Genomic DNA, 24,894 nt, shown 5'->3' with positions numbered 1-24,894 from the left:
TTACAGGAGCCCTGACCAGTGTATGGCTCAGTTGGTTGGGCATCACCCCTCAAAATGCAAGGTCACTAGTCTGATGCCCCACTGGGGCACACACCTGGGTTGTGGGTCTGGTCCTGGGTCTGGGCACACACGAGAGGTAACCCATTGATGTTTGTCTCACACATCGGAGTTTTTATCTCTCTCTCTCCTCCCTCTCTCTAAAAAATAAATAAAATCTTTTTAAAAAGTTACAAGAAAATGTGCAGAAACCTATCTCATTAAGCAAATCTGCTTACTCCATAACAACATTTAAGCTAAAACTGAAGAGCAAAATGGGTCCCTAGGAATGTAAAGAATGCACACAGGTGTCCTCCTCCCTCATCGGCATTCTCGATCAGAATGGTACACTTGCTGCAAACAGTAAACCTACACTCATGCATAATTTTCACCCGGAGTCCACAGTTGACATTAGAATCCACTCTTGGTGTTGTACATGCTGTGGGGTTTGATGCTGTATAATGACATGTGTCCACCATTCTGGTATCATACAGAGAAGTTTCGCTGCCCTAAAAATTCTCTCTGACTCCCTTAATCTATCCCTACCTAAGCTCTGACGCCCACTCATTCTTTCTCTGTCTCGATAAGTTTGATTTTCCAGATTGTCAGGCTGGAGTCTATCATTGTTATCTTTTCAGATTAACTTCTTTTGCTTAGGAATACAGTGTCCAGCACAAATAATGCTGCCTTTTTAAATTAAATCTTTTATTACAAAATCATAAGCATGTACTTCTGTAACATAACAATATCACACTCAAGCATGCCCTGTGACATTTTAGGTGAAATGTTCAAATTGCCGTCCATCTCATGTGAGACATTCACCTACCCTACCAACCACGCTCAAGCAGGCGTTACTTCTGCCAGACCCTGTACAGATTGAAGTGTCCCCTATGTCTTTTTGTGGCTTGATAGCTTATTTATTTTCAGTGCTGAATAATTTTCATTGTCTTGATGCACCAGAGCTTATTTACCCATTCATTTACATTAAGGACATTTTGGTTTCTTCCAAGTTTCGGCAATTACAAATAAAGATGCTATAAATATTCATGTGCAGGTGTCTGTGTAGACATATTTTCAACTCATTTGATTATGTCATTAAGGAATTGCAAATTCAAATAACAATGAGATACCACTACACACCTATTAAAATGGCCTAAATCCAAAACACTGACGACACCAAATGTGGCAAAGAGGAGGAGGGACAGAAACTGTCATTCATTGCTGGTGGGAGAGCACAATGTACAGGCCCTTTGAATGGCAGTTTGACAGTTTCTTCCAAAATTTGATATCGTACCACATGAACCAGCAATCGCCCTCCTTGGTATTTACCCAAAGGAGTTACAAATTTACTCTTTCTATCAGTCTCTCTCTTAATGTTGCCCATTTGATATTTCTATTCTGCACTACATATGCCTCCCAAGGTGTGCTGCAGTGGACTGAGAATAGCAGGTGTGGATTTGGTGTGGTCTGAATTCGAATCTTGACAGCTTGCTGACTGATTCCATTTGCTCATTTATTTAACAGTCATTTGATTAACTTCAGCATGCCATGACCTGCAGTAGATGAAGAATAGAGACTAATGAGAGATGCCCTGCGAGAGTTAAGAGTTAAAACCAATACCAAACAAAGCACGTGCTAATATCCAATACATGTTATAACCACAAAGATGTGGCAGAGAGAGTCCAGGCAAGGAATTAAAACAGAAAGGTTTCACGCAGATAGGTGATTCTCTGCTGCCTGGCTAAACAGAGGGAAAACGTTGACAGGAAGGCTGAGGGCAGAGGCACAGAGGAGGACGCGCACACGAGCTCGTTCAGAGACTGAATTATACACGCAGACTAATGACAGACTTGAGAGCAGTGCCTGAGAGGAAAAGCTGCTTCAGCCACTTCCCGATGCTCTGTACTCATTTCCTCCTAAACACTCCATCTCAAACAAGAATGGGAAAGGAAGAAAATAAATAATTTGCTCTTCCTCTGCTGATCTGGTGCTTCAGCTTGCTTTCATTTATCCCAGGAGCATGTCTGCTGCTCGGAGCAGTGCTCAGTCTCCCTGGGCACAGGTAATAGATGTTAAATGCAAATAGATGCTAAATACACAGGACTGGCTTCTGCCTGTACTTCGAGGATGCTGCTTCTGCACTTGTCTACCCCATTTAGATGGTGTGAAAGAAAGTGGTAATAATGTTTCATCTTGCATTAATTTCTACTTTCATCTGAGAAACCCAGAGCATATTACAGACGTCATTTCTTGCAACATCTCTGTGAAATAACTTGAGCGCTGTAGTAACTGAGTCCCAAAGGGGTCACAAAGAACTGTTCAAAGGTCGTGTGTCCATCCTCAGTATGGAGTGGAACCTGAAATAAGTACATTGTCATCACTGGCAACGAACGCTCTCAAGCTTCCTCTTCAGTCCTCATGAGCCAAGTCCTATCTTTGTAAAATGCTTGAGATCTTGACTTACACAACTTTATCTGACCTCTGGGTGTTATTATTATTATTAATTATGCCCAACTGCACAAATACCCAATGTGCGCAGGGTTCTGGGGAAAGCAAAGATGTGGTGCTCCAAAGAGGAATTACCTGCCTCAAGGTGGTGATATGAAGTTTAATTGAATTAATTAATGTTTGTAAATCACTTAGCCGCTCTTGGATTAAAGGGTCTAATACAGAGATACAGAGTCTCCCCATTAATTACCAAAGAAAAGAGCTGGCTAATGGCTGTCTCCATTTCTCAGAGCCTTTGCTCTCAACGATCGGGCTCGACACTGGGTTGCGACTTCCTTTCAGGGGGCTTGGGGTGGCCCATAGATCCACATTTAGAAACGCCCCCCTTGCTTTTACCTCCAAACGTAAAAAACAAAAAGCTTCCCTCTAAAGATAAGGCAGTTCCCCTTCTGTGAAGCATAACTTAGTTGTCACTATAACAATTCCAGGTCATTAAAGACAGTCTGTAAAAACAAAAACAACAATAAAAAAGAGCAAATGCCTAGGCAGAAACCTAATGCCAGTGTATTAAATGTTGAGAAGTTTTAACCTGAATATTTAACTGTACAAAATAACACATATTCAGTTGTTACTATTAAGAAGTACCACAGACTGCTACAACCAGACTGGGTTTTTGAAACGACTAAATTATCTTGATTGCGTCTCAGGTGAAGAAAACGTTCCAGGAAGACTGTATAATGACCATTCCAAGATTACGATCTGTGAGAGGTGGGATGGAAACCAAGAGCTCAAGTCTTAGACAACACACTCCACAACGCGGTATATTGCTCCCACCTTTTGGAAAAGGGTCAGCAAACAATTCTTTGAAATATTTGTTGTAGAATACTTAAAAGAAGATTTCATTGGGGAAGTTATATTTAAAGCATGTTTCCAGCACACACCAATTCTGAAAAGCCATGGCCCTATCACATAATCGTAAGGCAAGATAGAAAGGGTTTGGGATGTGGCATTGGACACACCCACTGAGATAGAAATCTCCGCTTGGGGAACAGAGGAAACTGCAGGTGCCGACAAAGGAAGTCCCATCTAGCAGGCAGTTGAAACTTATGGCAATCTTCCTTACGGCTCAGGAGAGCAGCTGACCAAGGCAGAAGGGAAGAGAGGCTGTAAGAACCCAGTGGCAATGTTTTGAACAAGCAGTTAGAGCCCAGCAAAGATGAACACCTGACAGGTGGTACTTGGAAATGGAGACAGGAAGCTGGTTCCAGGAGTCTGTCCTCTAGTGACCAAGCTCAATCAGAGGCTTGGGGCCTGGGGCAGTGTTTCAATTCTGGGTAGGAGCCTGGCAAGAGAAAGGAAGGTTCTGAGGCTCGAGGCAGGCTGCCAGAGAGGAACCTGGGAACAGTAATACCTCCAGGGGCCCTCAGGCTTGAGAAGGAGGTAGGAGTCCTATTAACAGAATCAGGGCAGAGCATCTGGTCGGACTGGTACGGTGTGTGACGTGGTGTTGAACAGTGGAGAGGGAGACTGGGCTACATCCAAATAGGACACCCACCAGGGGCCTGGGATGACCTGGGAACAGGGCTGAGCCCCCTAACGGGAATCCTGAACAGGTCTCTGCTGGGGATGGAGGGAGAGAGGCAGGCAAAGCCGAGACTGGCTGCTGGGACCCCCCTGTTTACCATCCTTCCTAATGCCCACTTGGGAATGGTTTATGTGAGTTTTCTCTTTCATCAGCAATTAAGATGCTCTACAGAGGGAGAGGAAGACTCTTAGTGGATCGATCAATGATACTTTGGGAGGGAGAAGAGACTGAAATTAACAACCAGTGAAGTTCACAGCTTTTATTTGCTTATAGTATATGTCTTTCAATGCCCTAAGCAAATGGGTAATAGGGATTACTATTTCCCGGTGGGACAAAGAATGGAACAGTCCTCAGACCCTGCTCATCAGTGTGGCATTAAAGCCTGCTTGCTGAGGTGTTGTGGCTCTCCATATCCCCCACTAACTCTGCCAGAGCACCTGAAATGGACAAAGTGAAAACCGCCTTGCCACGCAAAGGCAACGCGGAAATCAGGGTGCTCGGATTCCGGCCTGACCTCTGCTGTAGAAGCATCGGGGAGCTGTCACTGGCTTGGCAGCTCCTTCTTTTGCAAGTCCCTGTGAAACATACCCCTTTCTTTCTGTGCCTGCAGCAGGCATATTACGTCTCTCCCACTGGAAATTGAGCCCGGTCTTCGCTCTGTTTCTTCTCAGTCTTCCTCTGGAACCAGGGCACTGATTGTCAGCCGGTTGTGTGTTTTGTTGTTGCTGTTTGTTTGGGTCTCATTCACATCATGGGCAGCGGCATAAAATAGCAGAGGTTTTTGACCAGTGGTGCCCGTCACTCACTCCAGTAGCTTTCCTGCCACACATGCGCTGGTCCCCACCCAGACCAACCGCATCGGAATCTCTGGGAGTGCAAATGCAGCTTCTGCAGATTTTGACAGGTAACAGTTACACTGTGCTGGCGCTGTTTTGAAAAAAAAAAATAAAAGGAAAGTCAAAGAATAAGGTAGATCCATGGTCATGCAAGATGACTGTGACATGTTAACTACAAAGTTAATTTACAGAATTCTACATGGAATATAATTCCATTTTTGTAGCAGCAGAAAATGGGTAATGTGTGTATGCTGTGATGCATTTAGGGGTGTATTTGAACAAAGAAGTCTTTGGACTTTTGGGATTTTAGCTACCGTTCCCTGTTTCTCTCTGCCCCTCACTCCAAAACCCTCCATGCACTGAAACCAATTCCAGTCTTAAAATCAGACAATTTATATTAGGACTCTGCCATTTAACAGCAGTGGGAAATTTGTCAAGCTACCTAATTGCCCCAAGGTTTAACCTGTATTTCAATGAAATGAAATATCATTACTACTATTCTACTCTATGGAATTATTGTAAGGATAAATAGGATGACAACACATTCTCAACTTGGTGTCAGGCAAATTGTAAGGAAAGATTAGTAGTAGAAGTTGAAGATAACCATACTTGGGAATTTTTTCTTCTGTAAAAAATAGTAAGTAGAAAAACAAAATGTTTTTGTTAATCTTCCTCAGTGAAGCACACCGGCAAATGGATTACTTTCTTGGAGGGCGTCAGCCTCTTTGGACTGGAGTGTTCAGAACAGGCTCCCTGATCCTGAGACTTCCTAACCCTGGCCTGCCTGCCTCCTGAGCCTTGCTATGGGCCACCTGCAGGCCTGGTGCCCCAGGACAAAAGCTGCATGGCTTTTGGCCAATCATACAAGCACCCAATTGCCTGGGAAAAAATTCTTCTGGGAGGGTGAGCAAGCTGATCAGAGAAACTCAGGTATGTCCTATGAAACATATTTGTAGGCACTCATGAAGGAGCTTACGTTGGGAACAGGAGATTTAGGGAGCGCAGGTGGGTTATCTTTAAATACATGACTACTACTCATGTGGAAGGATAGAGTTGACACTGACCTAGCGAAGCCAAGGGAAGAACTAGAGTTAACAAGTGGAAGCTTCTGCCTAGCAATGTAAGAGTAAGGGCTTCGATCCTCTTGGTTGTGGTGATGTTTCCACAGCATGTGAAAACATCAACATCCATTTGACATGCTTCATACTTCATGTTTGTTCAGTTTCTTATAATTCAATTATACTTCAGTAAACTGGAGAAGAGCATGAGCCTCAGTGTCTGACAGCTTGGGCTCCAATGAATGCCTTGCCATTACTATCAGTGTGCTCTAGTACACATGTTTTAACCTCTAATAAATCTCTCAGAGTTGATATGGTGCTAGGCACTTTGTACAGAGTCAACATGCGGTCAACATTTGCTACTATCGGGTGTTCTGACTTCTGTGAAGTTCTTAGCACTGATAGGGGCCAGTTTAATATGAGGGTGCTGGGCTCAGAAGGGCAGTTTTGGAGTGCCAGCCCCACTAATGTGGGCAACCCCAGCTTTTTAAATGAGAGAAATTCAGAGCCAAGTCATCTTGGCATTGGAAGAAGCTTTAGGGATTAGCTAGTCTGATTCCAATCTAGATGTCCCGCCCTCGGGTGTCCCAGCCTTCCTCTCCCCCCTCACCCCTCACAGTGCCCCAGCATAAGGCACCTTCCCCAGTCGGTGTTCTCTGCTGGCATCTGGCAGCCAGGAGCTTACATACTGAAAATTATTAAACAGGCAAATATTTTGGAATAGAAATGGGAAACACTTTCACTTCCTGCCTGTTGTTCTCCTACTATGTGATATTGAACAAATCAGTCCATTGCCCCGAACCTCAGTTTCCTCACCTGTAACATGAGATGGATACTGTTTTCCCCATCCTTGTGATACTGTAAAGTGCCTAGAACTGCTGGCCACAGTTACGGTAAGTGCTCCAAGAAGGGAGGTCACAAGGCTGCCGCAGAGCCAGCCTCATATGGGCTGATAGAGGTGGAAGCAGTACAGAGTGGAGCGCCTGGGCCTCCAATTCACAAACCTGTGTGGGTGCTGGAGGGAGCAAGACGAGGTGCTTTCTTCTCCTCTAGGTAAGGTGAATGCACTTTAGACCATGCTTCTCTGGAGGCCACGGGGCTGCCTTTGCTCCCTTAACATACTCTTTTTGCTTCTGCCCTAAATTCCAGTGCACTTAGTGAAATGTACTACCTCACCGATTAGCCATAATTTTGAATCTTCAGGCTTTTTTGTTTTTGCTTTGTTTTTTTTTAACCCCTATGCGAGAACAGATGGTCTTGGCTTGTACCTTCTCCACAGTCGGACGCTGCATGTTTCTGGTCTGCCTCCTCCCTCATAGCACCGATGACCCCTCTCAGCCTGTGCTCTGCCCTCGGTGACCTGTGACTGCTTCTGGGTGGGCACCCTGCTCTGCTGGGGCCCCTGCCCGGGAACATGTTAGCATCACGAGAGCCTTGCACTCCTTTCTCTCTATCCCCACATCTTTCTTTCTCTCTTTCTCGCACACACATGTGATCGTGCACACACACATTATTCCAGCCTAAGATTTAGCCGCACTTCCATTAGATCCGCTGGCAACATTTGTCTTACCATTCCTTTCCGTGATATTTCTCACCCATTTTACCCACACTTTTTAGGGACTAGTGCTAATTTCTTCAATCCCTTTAGCCAGATTCCATCTCTTAACCCAGGTGTTGTTCATAAAACCTTGTGTTGTGGTTCATGATATTTTAATTACATTAAAATAAAATATCTGATGACATGACTGTGTTATGAACAAAAAGTTGTCTGAAAGGCTATTTGTTTATATTTACTAAGTAGAATATGTATATATGTGTAATAATCATACCTAACATTCACTGAATATATGCCATGTACCAAACACTGCTGTAAGCTGTGTACCTTACAGCATTTTCCTGCCATCTACTCTGTAAGACAGTTACTTTTATTGTGACCACTCTATTTCACCCTTAGAAATTGTTTGTAAGGACATAATCTTGGGTATATTCCAAGTATACATACACAAAAATTTCTCACAGCCCAGTTTAAATTAGACCTATCCAATATGACAGAATAGTACGCATCTGTTGAATGTCAACATTTTCAAGAACAGTTAATAACATGAAAAAAGTAATAAAATATTAGGTAAAATACAAGATGAAAACTTTATATGCAACACTAGCCCAATATTATCCGTGGATGCATAAAGAAAAAAAAATACAGCAAAATTCTAGAAGTGACTATCTCTGAGTAAAGAAATTCATTTTTTCTTGATTCATTTGTCTGTATCATCTAATCTTCCACAATAAACATGTGTTAATGCCATAATAAGAAAATGTTTTAAGCTTTTTTTTCACTAAAGCATAATTTCTTTAAGTTCTATGTAACCTCTACTGAGGTTCACCCCCATTGGGAACTTTACACTGTCAATCTCTTTGGCGTGGTGCATGAGCTAGAAGTTAATATTCTTTCCTAAGGTGAGGAGCCAGAAATGTAATGCAAGTTTATTACAATTGCACTGAATATATCTAAGTAAAGAACTGGTGGGCCTCTCTTTGTGGCAGGAAACAAATTCTCATTAAGGGTCCATGAAACTTCCTGAACAGCCCTGAAAAAAAACGAGAATGTAGCTACCGTGTGGTAGGCCTCCCGGATATTTCCTGTTTCCTGCTCTGTTCTTTGTTCTTTGCTCGCTGCCAGTCCCTAACTCTCCCCACTCTGATTAGCCCCAGTCCTTCAGACTGACTTCCCTTCCTCTGATCTTGTGAGCTGGTGCAGAGCAACCCACCTAGACCCCAGGCCCATCAGGGCACCTTTGGGAGAGAGGGGATACCCAAAACATCACCTTTGACTGTGGAAGTGCTTGGGTAAACAATTGACTTCATGACAAAATCTGCTTCTCTGAGTGAGAAAAATAGTAAAGGGAAAATCTTCCATCCCAATTGCAGGCAATAATGGACACTTTAGCCATTATTTCTGGAACACAGTCATGTGTGCCTTAACAGTGGGGAGAATGAGTCAAGCACAAGAGAAAATGTAAAGCAGAGACACGGTAGACACAAGATGTATGGGGCTGCTGCCAGCATAACATGCATACTGTTTACCTCAAACTTTTTTAAGGAGCAAGAGTACACTATAAAATAATGATAAAAGTATAGTAAATGCATGAACCAGTAATATAGTCATTTGTTATTATTACCAAGTAGTAAGTGCTGTACATATATGTACACCCTATACTTTTATACAACGGGCAATGCAGTCGGTCTGTTTCCACCAGTGTCACCCCAAACAGGGGAGTGGCACAGGGAGCTGCAGCACTACGATGGCTGCAGTGTCTACGTGTCATTAGACAATAGAGGTTCTTAGATTCCTTGTGTGAAATGTAAAACCGCAGGAAGTCCGTGGTTGACTGAAAGGTCATCATGCAGTGTGTGGCTGCATTGAAAGCACAGGGAGCTGTAGTTGCCCCAAATCTTGAAGCCGGGCTCTGCAGCTAGCTGGGGGAGCTTGTGCAGGGCTGCAAGGATTGCCCGTCTATGAAATAGGACTAATACCTTTGCTGTTGGGAGAATATTTTATTTCTAGACCTTCTTAAGAGTTTAACAACCAGTATTTTAGTGAAAGGAAAATGCATAAAATAGTTTCATTACACCTTTATTCTTCCTCCACATGTTTTCACAAAAGTAAACTTAATTCCATATACACATGAAGTAGGTATTTTTGCAAACACAAAGAAATGTGATTACAAATACCATCTTGGCTTTCATAACAATTAACCACCTTCTACTGGATTTGTTTGCATGTTTAAACCCGTACATCAGTCTGAAGGTAGAAAATATAACGATTTATATGTGTAGCCTCTGTGCTCAAATAATGTGTATTGAATGAATGTGCGAATAAGGTAAAAAGTGAGTAAAAATCACGTAGTCACCTGATTATTTTATTTCTAGACCTCCTTAAGCATTTAACTACCCATATTTTAATAAAAGAAGACTGCATAAAATAGTTTGATTATACCTTTGTTGTTTCTCTACATGTTTTTCCCAAAAGTAAACAATTCTAGATGTACTTTAAGCAGAATGCTTTTATCACTCACAAAGAAATGTAATCACAAATGCCTTTTGAAGTCATAATTTGTACCTTGTGTAAGTAAAGTGAATGCAGATACTACTAAAAGTCGGTGGATTGGGGACTTTCGTCCATCAGATGGCACCTGCAGCTCTGTTAGCCACAGTCCAACCCAGGCTCCTCAGCCTCTGGGAATGAAGCAGTGTGACCTGGGAGCTCTCGAATCTGCCCAGTTCCTCAGAACGTCCTGCCAACTCTGCATCGTCCAGTTGGTTTTGCAGTCAGATGTCTTATGCTGGCGGGGACTGGGCAGGCCACGGGATCTTTCCCTGTAAGTTGGGCACAAAAAGATCCGCATGGGAGCAGCCTCCTCTGGGACAGCCGCTCTGACAGAATGCAGTAAGCAAGGAGCAGGCAGAAAATCCTCTGAGCAGAGGGTGACTCATGGGAGGAGTTAGTTCAGTTTGCTAAGTATTGGCATTTGCTGAGTGAAGGTGTGTACTCAAAAAGGAGTTTTAACCTGGAGAATCATTAACTCTTTCAGACAGCTGGTGTGGCTGCCAGGGGCTCTGCAACTTTGTCTTGGGAGCGTCTGCTCTGGGAAGGTCAGGGAGGAGGCGTGGAGTCACTTTTTCATGGGGAACCACTTTGAGAAGGGCCAACATGCTTTGCTCAATGAAGGAGAAGAAAATGAGATGGTAAGATTTCAGCCGCATTCCTCCCTTCCCGTTCCTATTTCCCAGCTTTTAATACTGTCTCTCTCACACACACACGCACACACACACTTCTCTGCAATTTGATTTTGGCATTATGTGAGAAAAAAGTATGTCTGAAAAGTCTTTCTGACCTGTAAATGTAGCCTCTGACAGCAGAAATGTGCTAAACTGGAAATATTGTCTCCATTTGATCCAAAATGTTTTCTTTCTAACATAAAACAGAAAGAGGGAGAAGCACAATGCCGCTTTATGATGCATTTTTGAGCCTTACCAGTCAAGCAAGTTCTGTTCAAAACTTTTAATATTTTAGCAAATTCCTGGGGTTGAGGGCAGAGCATGCCCCGATAGGAAGAAGCAGAACATGAGCAGGGACATAAGAATGCAGCCGAGTCTTTGACCCTTTTCTCTGCTCACAGATCTGTGTTTGCAAAGACCGTTGGATGGTAAACACATACAAAATATTAACAATCATCAGCCTGTACACTTTCTGTTTACTTCTAGAATTTTACTCGTAGCTCTGTAGTTATAGAGGTTGGTTAGAATAAACTTTCTGTTTCTTCTGTTCATGTTCTCTTCATCCTTGATGTGCTCCCGTCAGGGGAAAAATCAAAAGATGACTCTTACACTCTCACTAAATTTAAAGCTGTATTTCTTAATTACAATACAATCAAGAGAGAGTTAGAAATGCATACTTCTGTTTAATAAGGACTTTCTGCTAATTGTGTAAGCGTATTTTTTTCTGTGCCAGTAATGATGTAATTAAAATGTGATGCTCTCATTCTATAATAGTATTTTATATTCCTGGAATGAATATGTAAATAACAATCCTAAAAGATAGTGACTTAAAATGTTTTCTTGGTTCTTTGCTTTAGCCCTGACTATTAAATTCTTTGTTCTTAAACTGCTCTTTCAAGTCTAATCTGCTTACCTGTTCCTATAGCAACAACATTTTTTGGACCTTCAAAACTAGATCCCTTCTGCTATCAAAGCTGAAAAATTACAAGGGACTATAAGGCACCCAAATTTTTGTGTCTTTCTCAACCATCTCCTTAGTTTTTTTAAATTTGACTGCTAAATGGCAATTGCTCTTAGGCCCTACACAAATGTCACCAGAAATGAGCTTCTGACCCTATTTTTATTTTTCCGAAGTATTTTTCATTAGAGAACGAGTATTCCATTACTCTCTATCTTACATTCCAACTTTGATTCCCATCTTGAATACTACGAATCAGAAGGCAGAGTCTCCTTCCCTCTAATTTCTTTAATCCTCCCTCAAATTATCAGATCAAAACATACCTATGTTTTCCCCATACACTCATTTCTGCTCTATGACAATTTGTCATTCAACATTCATTAAGAGTGTCCTTGCAAGTAGACATTTTTGATTCTAGGGAGACTGCTATCCCTTCTGGAGTTTACACACACTTGTGAAGCAGTTTCGTTAACATTCACCGTCATAATAGCACCCCTAATGCTGCAGGGTGCCCACTCATTCGCTACGCAGCCAGGAGCCCCGTGAGGAGCCCCGTGAGGAGCTCCCTTTGATATGGAAAGGGACACTGTGTTTTCTGGAGAGGAGTCGCTTGGCCAGACTCTCAGTGGAGGTGCAGCAATTGGTATGCACGCTGTCCTGCCTGGAAAAACCTGGCCACCTGCCTGTTCCAGTGTCTGACACTCTGTCTCCTTTTCATGAACTGCCCCACTCCCCGCGCCAAGAGCAGTGAACTTCAAAAATGATCAAGCCATCTGAAATGCATTCCTTGGGTTTTCACAATGAATTTTAGTTTTGGAAATATGTTTTAGGCCACTAGCTAATTCAGTTTTCAACTACACCCTGGGAGGCAAGCATTATGATTTCCTATAATAACTGTGAGGAAACTAATGCACTTGAGGACTGGCTTGTCTAAGGTCCAGCATAAATCGGAGCTGAGGTGCCATAGAGGTTCCTACAAGTTGGAAGCTCTTTAGTCTCTGGGCCTGAACATAGCTCATTGACACACTTTTCATTTCTTCCCGAGGACATTGTACTCTTCACAGAACCCACTTCCTCCCTTCATATAGCAAAGCTTAGGAACCTATGATCTTTGATTCCCCAGGATCCATTCTGTTAAATATGATTAGTGTTTTCTGAGTAAGCCTGTCTCTTCAGACTTCAATGTTAAGTGTTTCAGAAAGCCGAGATGACCGAGAAACGTGTCACACCAAAGTGCTTACAGTGTCTTGCTTTATAATATATACAAGGCCTTCACAGAAGTCATTCCTCTGAGGATAGAAATCACTTCAAATTTCAAGAGAAAACAGCACTCTATGGGTTAGTCCTCAGGTCAAATAGAGAAGAACAGGACTATATCCAGACCTAAAAATGCATGGGACTATCTTTCACTCTAGTATAAAAGAAACAGAAACTAAAGGGCAACTCTGAGTGACCTGAAAGTAACAACTTTAAGTACAAAATGAGATAGGAACCAGTAAAAGACAGAATTTGTTAAAGGGATAAGGAAGGAAAGGGGAGACGTTGACCTTTAGAGAAGGTTCACCCAGATGACTCAGAGAAGCCTCGGAGAAGAAACTGACTTCCAGACCACACCGTGACCGGACCAGACACTCGGCTCTCATTAGCTTTGGGTTGGCCGCTTGCCTGCTCTAGCCTCAGGTTTTCCTATCTGTAAACCAGGAGTGGTCCTTTCACCTTACCTGTCTCACGGGGCTCTTATGAAGCACAGCGGAGGTCACCTGTGTGGAAGTGTGGTGAAAAGAATAAAATTCTAGAGAAGAGTAAACTGCTATTACCTAAACAAAGATGAAAGAGTCAGGGTTTCAGCCATTAGTCAATCAAATGAATACTGCTTCTGAATATGAGGCCCTCTCTTCTCATTAAATCATGACAAGTGAGGAATATACACTTTGATCACAAGCAATGGAGCCCACTTATACACGGAGAGGAGCTGAGTTACCTCAGGACCTGCCTTGTAGCACCTGCCTTGGGAAGCCACCCCCCCCTGTCTCAGGACTTAATTTCTGTAAGAGTATCAGAGGGCCTTTGAATTCTGATGTTGCATATTTGATATGTTTGAAAGGTCTTCGAAACGCTGAATACTCATTCCTTTAAAGCATGACTGAACAGATATATCATGGTTTAGTTGATTCAGGTATCGCTCACCATTATCCTTAGTGACACTTCAGTGAAATCAAACTCCATTTGGAAAAGTGTTTTGCTCCAGTAAGACTTGTATTAAAAGCAATATTCCCTGACATTTTTTTTCTGTCTTAGGTTTTAACAAATAAGAAAAAAAAAACACCTTGGATTTTGGATTATTTCCTCTGATTATAAAGATAACAGATTATTGTAAAAATAGTAAAACCACGTATGAAGATCTGAAGAATGAAGTAAATATGATTCAGGAAATTTACACTCAGACATGATCAATATTATTATATTAGTGACAGCTCCTTCCAGACTTATAAAATAGGCATACACAAACCATATCATTTACTAATTAGCTTACTGCATCTTAACATTATCTATACGCTTGTGATTATTTGCATCTGTTGCATGCGTGTCATGGAAACACTATGTAATGGTGTGCTGCTGTGTGTCTCTGCCCGACTCCACATTCAGTGGCACCATATTAGTAGCTTGAAATGAGTAATGTTGGAGGTATTTGCCTCAAAAATCAGTAAATAGACATCTCACCCTGCCCCACCAGGGGGAAAGTTGTTAAATATTTACCAGCACGGAACTGAATACCTTATTTCCTGGAGACTTATCTTTGTTCTCCTGGTGATACTGTACTTGGGTATCTCCAAATACAACAGAGATACTGTATTTGGATGCCATCCATGTATTTGCACGGTGCATTATGCCAGAGCAAAATCAGTCACCATCTATTCTTGAAAGGATACACATACATGCTCACAAATACGCATTTTAACAAGAAATGGAGTCATTTCATCTACACCTTTTTTTAAAGCTAACCTTTTTATTACACCTAAAAATATTGCGGATGTATTTTCCTTTTGGTAATTATAGCTCCACATGACCATTTCAATATTAAGTTGTGTTTTATTTCAGTGTCTAAAATTTTATATTTTAATGATAGGTTAGCTAAATGACCAAAAAGTCCACTTAAGGAGATTGACGCTAAACTGGAACAGGATAAAATAAGTGAGCTTCTGACTAATGTTAATGAAATTATGTTTGAATCAACTATGATACATTAAGCAAATATTTCATGTTGCACACTTAGGTTATTTTTAAACTTTTGGCTGTGATGGACAACTTTGCACATGGATTCTTACCTATTTGTCCGATTATTTCTTTGGGATAAAGTCCTAGTCATGGCATTGCTACATGAAAGGCGATGTGCATTTTAAATTTTGATTGATACATAATGCCAAATTGCCTTCCTTAGGGCTGTGGTTGCACTAATTTATATTTTGATTACCAGACTATTTTTTGAGAATACTTGCTTTCTCTACCATACTTGCCAACATTAAACATTATCAATATTTTGAACTTCGTCTCATCTGGTATGTGAAAATGATACTTTATGGCTGTATTACGTTTATATTTTCTTGAATTGGAGTTAAACACATGCCTATATGTGTGTTGGCATTTGTACTCTTTTGACTAGAATCTCTTAATGTAATCACCAATAATTTAGTAAGTAGTAGACTGGGTGACTAAAAATTATGGATTGTGGAACAGCAAGAGAAACTCTTCTTTTTTAAGATTTTATTTATTTATTTTTAGAGAGAGGGGAAGGGAGCAAGAAAGAGAGGGAAAGAAATATTGATATGTGAGAGTAACATCAATTGGTTGCCTCTCACACACTCCCAGCTGGAGACCTGGCCCCCAACCCAGGCACATGCCCTGATCAAGAATCGAATTGGTGACCTTTCAGTTTGTGAAATGATTCCCAACCCACTGAGCCACATCAGTCAGGGAAAAATTCTTTTTTTTAAAGAGAGAGAGCATGAGGGAGTGTGGGAGAGGAATATGGATGGATTGCCTCTTGTACAAGCCCTGACCAGGACAAACTCTGACCAGGGACAAGCCCACAAACTAGGCATGTGCCCTGACCAGGAACCAAACCAGCAACCTTTTGCTTTGCGAGACAATGCCCAACCAACTGAGCTACACCAGTTAGGAGGAGAAACTCTTTTTGAACATCCATGTCATCTCTGAGAAGAGCAAGTTAGCACTGCCATGGGCACTAATATGGCAGCAGGATGGTGTGTGGTCTTTGCCACATTGGAAGTCCTGTCGTTCTTTCAGCATAAGCTAGGGACATCTGTTCTCACCAATTATTTGGCTCCCTTTGATAGCTGATGTTCTTCTTTTCTTCTCTAACACCAGGGAACAAAAGCACCTCCCCCACCTCAATAGCCACTTATTTATTATGCTTTATGGGCACCTCCTAGTTGGTTGCCAATGTTAACTAGTGAACCCGCAGATCTCATAGTAGAGGAATTGTGTTCAGACTGAGACATTTTGTCAGTTGAAATGTTCAGGAAGCCGGGCAACTGACCAAGTCTAGTGTCTTTATTTTCAATTCATTGCTACAAAACTCCCATGAAGTCAACTCATCTTTGACAGAAGCTCTTAAAAAGTAAGATTTAATTGCTTCTTGTGAACAGGGATTCTGCTTGGTTCACCTTTCTATGGTCTCCTCTTTCCCATTCTCAGTACCCCCAAGTTAGCACAATGCTTGGCACAAATACTCTGGGAATATTTTACCATAATGCCATTGCAAGCTCCATTAAGCAGCAATTTAGAATTTTGAGAAGAACAAGGAGGCAGCAGGACTCACAGGAGAAACAGAGCAATTTAAAGAGAAACCTACAAAAATTTATGTTACTTATTTGAAAAGGTCAGTCATCTTGTGAACTTATCAATTGATTCCTCTCTTCCTCAAGCATAAACAAAGCATGTTCTTCAGAGTTAATTAGCCATACTACACTATTTTTATGAGATGTTTTATTCTATCCTTTCACCCATTCATGTATAAACTCAACAAATACTTACCAAAACCCTTCTTTATACCAGGAATCTTCTGTTCTAACCAAGAAGAATTTCAGTTGAATAGCAAATAGCTTCTGTTTTCAAAGAGTTCACAGTTGAGTAGGCAAGACTGGGAACATAATTTGTGGGGCCCTGTGCAAAATGAAAATGAGGCACCCCTTGTTCAACAAGTATTAAGAACTCAGGATAGCTGTAGCAGGACATTAAACCAAGTTCAGGGCTCCTTTGAGGGAAGGGTGCTGTGTGACTGCACAGGCTGCATGCCCATGAAGCTGACCCTACAAGTGGGGGGTTTAGCGGTGCAATAAAATCAGGGGAATTTTGCATACACAGCTGTGGGAGCACAGAACTAGCAACTCAGTCAAAGACAACTTCAAGGGGAAAGATGTCATCTAATTTCCCTGGCGGGGTAGTTGAGGGTCAGATTGTGAAGGCTTTATAAGACATCTGAATGAGTGTACATTTCATCTTTTCCCATGATTCCCAAACATTGGTCCATGACGAAACCCAGGAGTACATGAAACATAGATTCCTAGGACCTGTTCCAGACCTACTGAGTTAGAACCTCTGATGGCTGGGCTGGTCTTGGTCAGAGTAACTAACACCAGCCTGGCGAACACAACAGGGAAGCTGCTGGAGGATTTAAAATGGGGAATGTTCTGGTAGGGTTTGCCTTTCCACAGGGTGTTACATCATGGGGTAAGAAAGATTGGTTGCAGGAGAAGAGACCAGAAACAAAGTGTTTGAAATAGCCCAAGTGAGGCATTCAAGATGAAGCTATCACCTTGTCAGACAGGGAACTGAGCAGAAAATAGATTTAAGAGATATTTAAAAATGAGAGTTAAAAAGACTTTGTAATTCATAGACTGTGGGGTAAGAGAGACGGGGAAGTTATTAAGGATGCCTTTAAAGTTTCTAGTTCATACAATGGGAGAAGATGATGCTACCATTTAATTTTGCAGGGAATATTAGGAACAGGTTGGGAGTGGGGATGGCAATAGTAATAGCAAACACTTACATGGTGGTTGATCAGGACTAAGAAATTTTCTCACTGTAATTTATTTAATCCCCTCAGCATCCCTACATGGAATTATCACCTCTCTTGTACAGGTGAGGAAACTGAGCAATAGAGAGATTCAGCAATATGACCACATTCATTTGGCTAAGTAGATGGAAAACTATGGCTTCAGTTCCCCACTTTAAGCATAGTGATTTACTTTTTTCTGGGTGCATTATTTTATTTATTAACAGTGGCAAAAACAGCAGGTAGAATGGAAAAACACATTAGGAGGCTGAAGACAAGCATTATGGAGTTGGCTTCGCCGTTATGAATGCTTACAACCTCAAAGCAAATCATGGTCATCTCATCTGACTTCACCTCATTTACAAGGCAGAGGTAATAACACCTTGTGGGCTTGAAACAGGGACCAGGAAGTAATAACACCTTATTGGTTTGAAACAGGGACCAATGCAGGTGGTTTCTTGAGGTCCTCTACAACAGCCACAAAAATATGATTTAAAAGTTTTAAAATCAGTAGATAAAATTGCAGTGGAACATCCCCCAAATTTAAGTGGTAGTCTTGATTTTTTTCAAAGCACTGTGAGATTTTTTTTTAGTCAAGTAAAGGAGAACATATCTGGAGACATAAAGTAGGAACTGGAAATTTATGACCATTACTGTGTGAATTATTCATAAATAAATGACTAAAGAATGAATTTTACAAGAAATGATAACTGATGCTGAAATTTATGGAGTCCTCGGGTCCACAGAAAACACAAAGCACAGGGACTCGGCCTTTAAAAGAGTTGGTGACTTGGTGGTGTGTGCAAAGGAGATTCATTCCAGGATGTCAGTTTCAAAACTCGGTGGCTATTTCAAGGCCAAGACCATCTACCTAAATGGCTTACAGCTATTTCTGGGTGTCCATTGTGTAAACTGCGGTGAGCTCCCTGAAGCCACGGCCTGGGTGGAGTTGAAAGGCAGCTCAGAACACTATGTCCTCAATTTCCATCCTCAGTCAAAGCCTACTCTTATGGACAATGAGCACAGCTATGCCTCTAATGCCCCCTTAGAAGAAGAACAGAGAGGAAGCTCAACTGTACCTTGTGATTTCTAGAGAAATATTGTGTCCCCCCCCAGGCCAGGGCATTTTTTATTTTTTATTTGTTGCACCCAAGGCACTGGCTGAAACTATAACCATATAAGCATTTTTAGAACCTATTAGCTTCTTGTGGCAACCGTGGCTAGAGGGTTTTGAAACTGGTACTCACGTCTTAGAAACAAGTCGCAGAGGTCAGTTCACAAGAATTAAGTTTGGGTAGATGAATGGTTATTTCTATTTGCTTTTTTATGCAAAAGTAGGTTAACTCTTATGTCACACATTTCCCTATAACTTTGCTCTCTTTCAACTTGCTCTCTTTTAATCACCAAGCTTAAGGATCTTTTGAATCAGAGGCCAAGCTGCCCTGCGTGGGTTTTTCCTTGGGCCAGTTCCAAGAGTTACTTTTCTACTTCCCATCTTCTCCAGCTACCCAACTGGGATCTGCTTGCTCTTGCCAGAATAGATTTCAAACTTCTTCTGACAGACACGTCTTCATGCCGATACCTGCCCACCAGAATTCCGCCCATCTGCCAGAAACCACCTCAATCTGACTTGCTTCATTAAGCCATCTGGGAACTACTGGGCCACAGCTAATTACTTCCTTGTCTGGAGTGGGTTTGAATGCCTACTACAGCTATTTTCACTGGGTTTTGTGGTCGAGTCCTGTGTCTATCTTTCTTCCTCAGCTGATTGTGAGTTATTATTCGCAGGGACTATGTCTTATTTCATGTCTATATCTTGCATGTAACGCTGAAGTTACTTAATACATTTCTGATAAGGTGAATTGAAGATTTTGGGGCAAAATATTATGAGAGTTGTTCTATTCTTTTTGACTCAGCTGAGTTGTTGGTCCCCATTTCACAGCAGGAACCACTGAGAAGTTTTATGGTTTGTCTAAACCTGGAAGCTAAGAATGAGCAAACACAGAACCCGAGCCACAGGCAGTTGACTCCAAGGTTCCTGTCCTAACTCTAACAGTTATACTACCTCAGGCCTTTTGACATGACTTTCTGCTCCCACCACCGCTGCTGCTGTGGCTGCACTCACTCCCACTACCAGTACTGCTACCATTGCCCCCTCTGCTGCGACCACCACCACCGGCACCACACCACACTGCTCCCACGGTGGCTACCATGACTACTGCCACTACGACTGTCCCCGCTGCCACTGCCACTCCTACCCTCATTGCCACACGACCACCACTTCAGCCAGCACTATTACTATGTCTACCCCTATTTGAGCCCAAGACAGGGTGTTAGTTTAGCAGCTGTTTTATAGTTTGGGCTCCCATTTTGAGCTTTGAGAAACAAAACATCCAGGTCTCATTCTATAGAAGTCAGAGCTCTCTGATCTTTTGGAAGAAGTGACTAGGAGCGCAGGTGCCAGAATCAGATGGCCTGGATACCCCTCCAATTTTCAGCCCTCCCTGCACGCCTGTGTCACAGAAGTGGTCTCTGCTCGTGTTCTAGCCCCTCCCCCAGAGGTGGCCTTCTTGGTTGGCACTCCAGTCCTGGCTTCTGGAGTGGGGGGAGAGAGGTATCTGTTGTTGCTATTCAGCTTAGTCATAGGCGGTCTCCTGGTATCAGAGATCTGGGGAGTGGTCTTTGTCAGGGTTCCTGCTCATCCTCTCCTTGGCAAGGAGCCACTGCTGTAGTGTTGTGACTGGCCTGAGGTGAAGTTGCCTGCCCCTCCCCTAGCAGTTACTTAGGCTTGATTTTATAGAATCCTGGTTTCAGCACGATAAGTGGAAAAGGGGTTTTGCTTCTATCCTTCATTCAGTGTAAATGGATTTTTGCTTGTGCTCTGGGAGAGGATTTCCTACTTAGAATTAACTGACGTTCGTCAGTTGGGTCACACTGGTTTTATTCTCAGACTTCACTTGGGACCTTCTGATAACTAGGGGTACACATCCCTATGTGCTGTGCCACTAGAAAAAATAATTTACTTTTCTTTCAAAAGTTTCAGCAAAATACTCCTGGTGCCATGCTCACTCCTAGAGTTGGGATCAGAGTCACACGAGCTGAGGACGGCGAAGGGGGTGGTTGGACAAGAAAAGTGGGCATTGGATACTGCTACCTGGGGTGAGATAAATGGCAACTGGGTGGTCTGAACAAAAATACAAGTGGGCAAACACACAAAGAGAATTCAACCTGATAGTTAATAAATAATAGTTGAACTCAATTGAACCAACAATGTTTGAGGTGGTCCAGTTCCCTGGGTGATTTTCTTTGCAAGAAAGAATGTAAAAGATAGAGCTTTCCTGCTGGTATTTTAGATATCTATGAAGAGATAGAAAAGGACATTTTAAACACTTACTCCCTGGTTTTTAAATGGAAACATAGTTAATGATTAAACTGAACACAGGATAGAAGCAAAAGAAGGATCACAATGATGCTCTCACCCGCGGCCAGCACCATCAGTGTTTTATTTGATACACTCATTTCCTAGTCTTTTTGGCTTATGCCTCGCCATTTCTCAATTAAATTTGAAGTCATACTGCATAATTTTATGTTGCTTCTCTTCACTTCATATTATTTCACATGTATGTTCCCTGCATTATTAAAAATACTTCATAAATATAACTTTAATGGCTATATAATATTCTTCCATGATTACCTTGTTATATACACAAATTGCTTTCTATTTACTACTACCACTAATATTGCAGTGAACATCTCTGCATATAAATCTTGTCCAGGTTTTGTATAAGCCGGAGGGATTTTTTTAAAACAGAATCTTTTTTAGTGGCCTTTGGGTGTCTACACATTTGTGAGGCCACACCGGTTCAATACCTGTCTCAGGAGTAGAGATCAAGACTAATGAGGCATTTCTAGGAAGGGATACAGTTTTTTTCTGTTTCCACATCTCTTTTTTATTTTTATTCTTAATTTTTAATTGGTATTCTATTAGAGTTGTCTCAGTTTCCCCCCTTTGGCTCTCTTCTGCCCAGCCCACCCCACCTCCCACAGCCAATCCCACACTGTGTCTGTGTCCATGGATCACTCACATATGTTCTCGCACTAGTCCCTTCCCCTCTTTCCACCATCATCACCCTCCCTTGTCCCCTCTGGTCACTGCCAGTCTGTTCCATTTTTCATATTAGCCCATTGGTGAAAGACAAACACCAGATAATCTCACCTATAAGGGGAATCCAATGAACAAAATGAACTAATGAGCAAAATAAAACCAGAAGCACGAAAAGATACGATTTGGATGCTCAGTAACACCATGTTTGCCATTCTTCACCCCAGAGAACTATGAAGAGGGAGTGTGTCATGTAACGTTGTGAAACTTCTATTTATTTAAGGGCATTTTAGTCAAAAAGCATCATGTATACATATATGTAAAGGATCAGTTCGAACCACGGAAGGTTCATAGGACAGAGGTGAATGGGGCTTTAGCAATAGACTAGAGGGCTCTTCATGTTTCATTTCAGAAAAGTTTCTAATGCAGCCCCCCCTTGATATTTCTACCCAAGAAAGAATAAATAAAAGCTAGAATTCCTGTTATTTTGGTATCAAATTCTATTTCCCAGCTATAGCACTTATCCTCCAATAACAGCCTGACTATGGGGGCTTTGAACCTTAAGGGTATAAAACCAAATCCTTTTCTTTCTGAAGTTTACAGAACATCCCAAAGCAACAAAATTTTTTTTGAGTTTTAATATCATTGAAATAATTGGCTACAGAATGTTTCCATATAAATAATATGGCCAATTGAGAATAGCAAAAGAATGTGTGGATAACAGTGGGGTATTTCATTACCCTCAAGGAGGATATACTTTTCTATTTAATGTTGAATGGCTTTATTTTAAAACCAACTATGTACCATTATATCTCCAATGCTTAGTGAAATGCCTGGCAAATAGTAAGTACACACTATACTTTAGAATACATAAATAAATTAATTATAGATGAATGTAGCTAGTTAGAATTACATTATAAAATTATATGAAATAGCATACAAATCTAAAGGTAAATATGGACTAGAATTTGGAGATATAGATGACTGATTTACTGTACTTTACTGTACTTGTTTCACCTATTCCATAGAATCACAGATTCTCAGGTGAGAAGATGCTTCAAAGTCTACCTGATTTGCTCTTTTCCCCTGGTCAGCTCTCCAACCTTTCCTGAAGCACCCCTGGGGAAGGAACTCACCGTAAGCTAAATCATTTATAAGACAGAGCTGACTATTTAAAAATTTCCTCCTCGTCTTGAACTGAAATATGGTTCCGTTAACTTGACTTTTATTAGTCTTATTTCTTTTTCCTTTTTGGGTCACCTGTCAAAAATCAGGCCTTCATTTCTAGAACTCAGACACTTAAAGCTTCTTCTGGAGTGTCTCCTATCTCCACACCTAGGGGCAGGTCTTCTCCAGTGAAGCACACTCCGTTTCTTCAACCACACTTCGTGTGGCATCGTTCTTGGAAATTCACCTCAGAAAGTCTTAGAAAGGTATCTTCTATGAGAGTTTAAAGAAGCTGCCCTCTCTTGGTGTGATTTGTTTTTGAAATCCACGAGGACTCTGGGGTTTTACAGGGACGTCTACCACGAGGAAGGACAGCAGCCACTTACTCTGCTTCAAAGGTGGTTGACGATGAGGAGTTCAGACCCGTCCGTTCAGACCCAGACAGGTCTCTGATCACAATGATTCTTGCATAATAAGAGTCATAATTAACATTTATTGCCCACTTACAGGGTCCTATGACCATTGCTAAGCATTCTCATGTGATACTTAACTTTAAATTCACAGTAACCCCATCAGGTAGGTGCTGTCACTACAGGTGCAAACACTAAATGCGTCTGTTGTTTCTCTATGGCAGGGGTCTGCAAACTGTGCATTGTGTGTGCATTCCGGCCCACTGACTGTTTTGTGAATAAAGTTTTTTTTTTTTTTTGACAACAGCTCCCTGCATTTGTTTACAGACTGCCTCTGGCTGCTTTCGCTCACCAGCAGCAGAGCCCAGTAGCTGTAAGGCCCACAAAGCTGAAAATATTTTCTATCTGGTATCTTACAGGAAAAGTTGGCTGACCTTTGCTCTTTATCTTTTCTTTCTGGCCTCATGTCTTCTTTTTTTAACTTTTCATGATCACTGTAATAAAATGTTACTTGTTAGGACTGTCCTAGTATTTTTGTCCACCAGTGTCGGTTTCATGGTGCTCTGTGAAGACTGGGGCTGCATGGTGTTTAAGGGTTAGCACAGGCTCTCAGGTTAGCAGATATTTACAGACTGGCCTGGATTCTTCGTAATGTGGATTCTTTCACTAACCATTCATGTCATGTGAGGAATTTTCCCTTGTCTGGCCTCTGTGAGGTTTTTTTCCATCTCTAAATAGATACAGATCTGTAGGCTCTGTCTGATTGAGTTACATACCTCCTTTTTACATACTCAGTTGCATACCTCATTTTGATGTTGTCCAAAGCCTGTTTGTCCAGAGTTGAGGCTGGACCATCAAGAACATCGGAGTCCAGATCCGTAGAAACTTCACCTGTTGAAAACAGTGCAACTGTTTATAATCCAGAGCCAGTGGCTCCTTGGAACCCTCTCTCCCCCAAATCATGGGATTTTAGATACAAAAAAATTATTCAGAGATAATCTACTCTGACACATTCTTTTTTAAAGTTGTATTTTTGGTAAAGATAATCATAAGTGTACAGACAGTTGTAATATACACAGAGATTCTGTACACCCTTTCCCCATCTTCTCCTGTTGGTAATAACTTGCAAAACTACAGTACAATATCACTATCCAGAAACGGTCTGTGGTACAGTTCAGGTAGAGACATTTCCATCACCACAGTGGTCCTTCATTTTGCCTTTTTATAGTCACATTCGTTTTCTTTGTACCTGCACCCATTTTTTTAAGTCCTGACGACCACTAGCCTACTCTCTATTTCTCAAGAACATCATATAAATTTAATTATACAATATGTAAACTTTGGGATTGCCTTTTTAAAATTCAGCATGATTCTCTGGAGGTTGATCAGGTTGTTGTGTGTATGAACAGTTCATTACTATTTCCTGTTGGGTAGTGTTC

At 41.6% G+C, this 24,894-nt stretch overlaps 1 protein-coding gene across 1 annotated transcript in view; it reads left to right on the top strand.

Annotated features, from left to right (window-relative positions):
• The first annotated feature begins 10,266 nt into the window (after positions 1-10,266).
• The window catches only part of ATP13A4 (ATPase 13A4), a 118,482-nt gene continuing 103,854 nt past the window's right edge, over positions 10,267-24,894 (top strand). Inside the window, exons 1-2 of the mRNA XM_037040004.1 lie at positions 10,267-10,342; positions 10,556-10,709. Coding sequence (XP_036895899.1) covers positions 10,647-10,709 — 63 coding nt within the window. The 5' untranslated portion in view covers positions 10,267-10,342; positions 10,556-10,646. The remainder of the gene's footprint in view (positions 10,343-10,555; positions 10,710-24,894) is intronic.

The sequence above is a fragment of the Sturnira hondurensis genome, unplaced genomic scaffold (assembly GCF_014824575.4).
Source record: "Sturnira hondurensis isolate 20B ecotype Veracruz unplaced genomic scaffold, ASM1482457v3 Scaffold0000396, whole genome shotgun sequence".
Classification (NCBI taxonomy): Eukaryota; Metazoa; Chordata; class Mammalia; order Chiroptera; family Phyllostomidae; genus Sturnira; species Sturnira hondurensis.
This window is presented reverse-complemented; position numbering and strand designations above follow the sequence as displayed.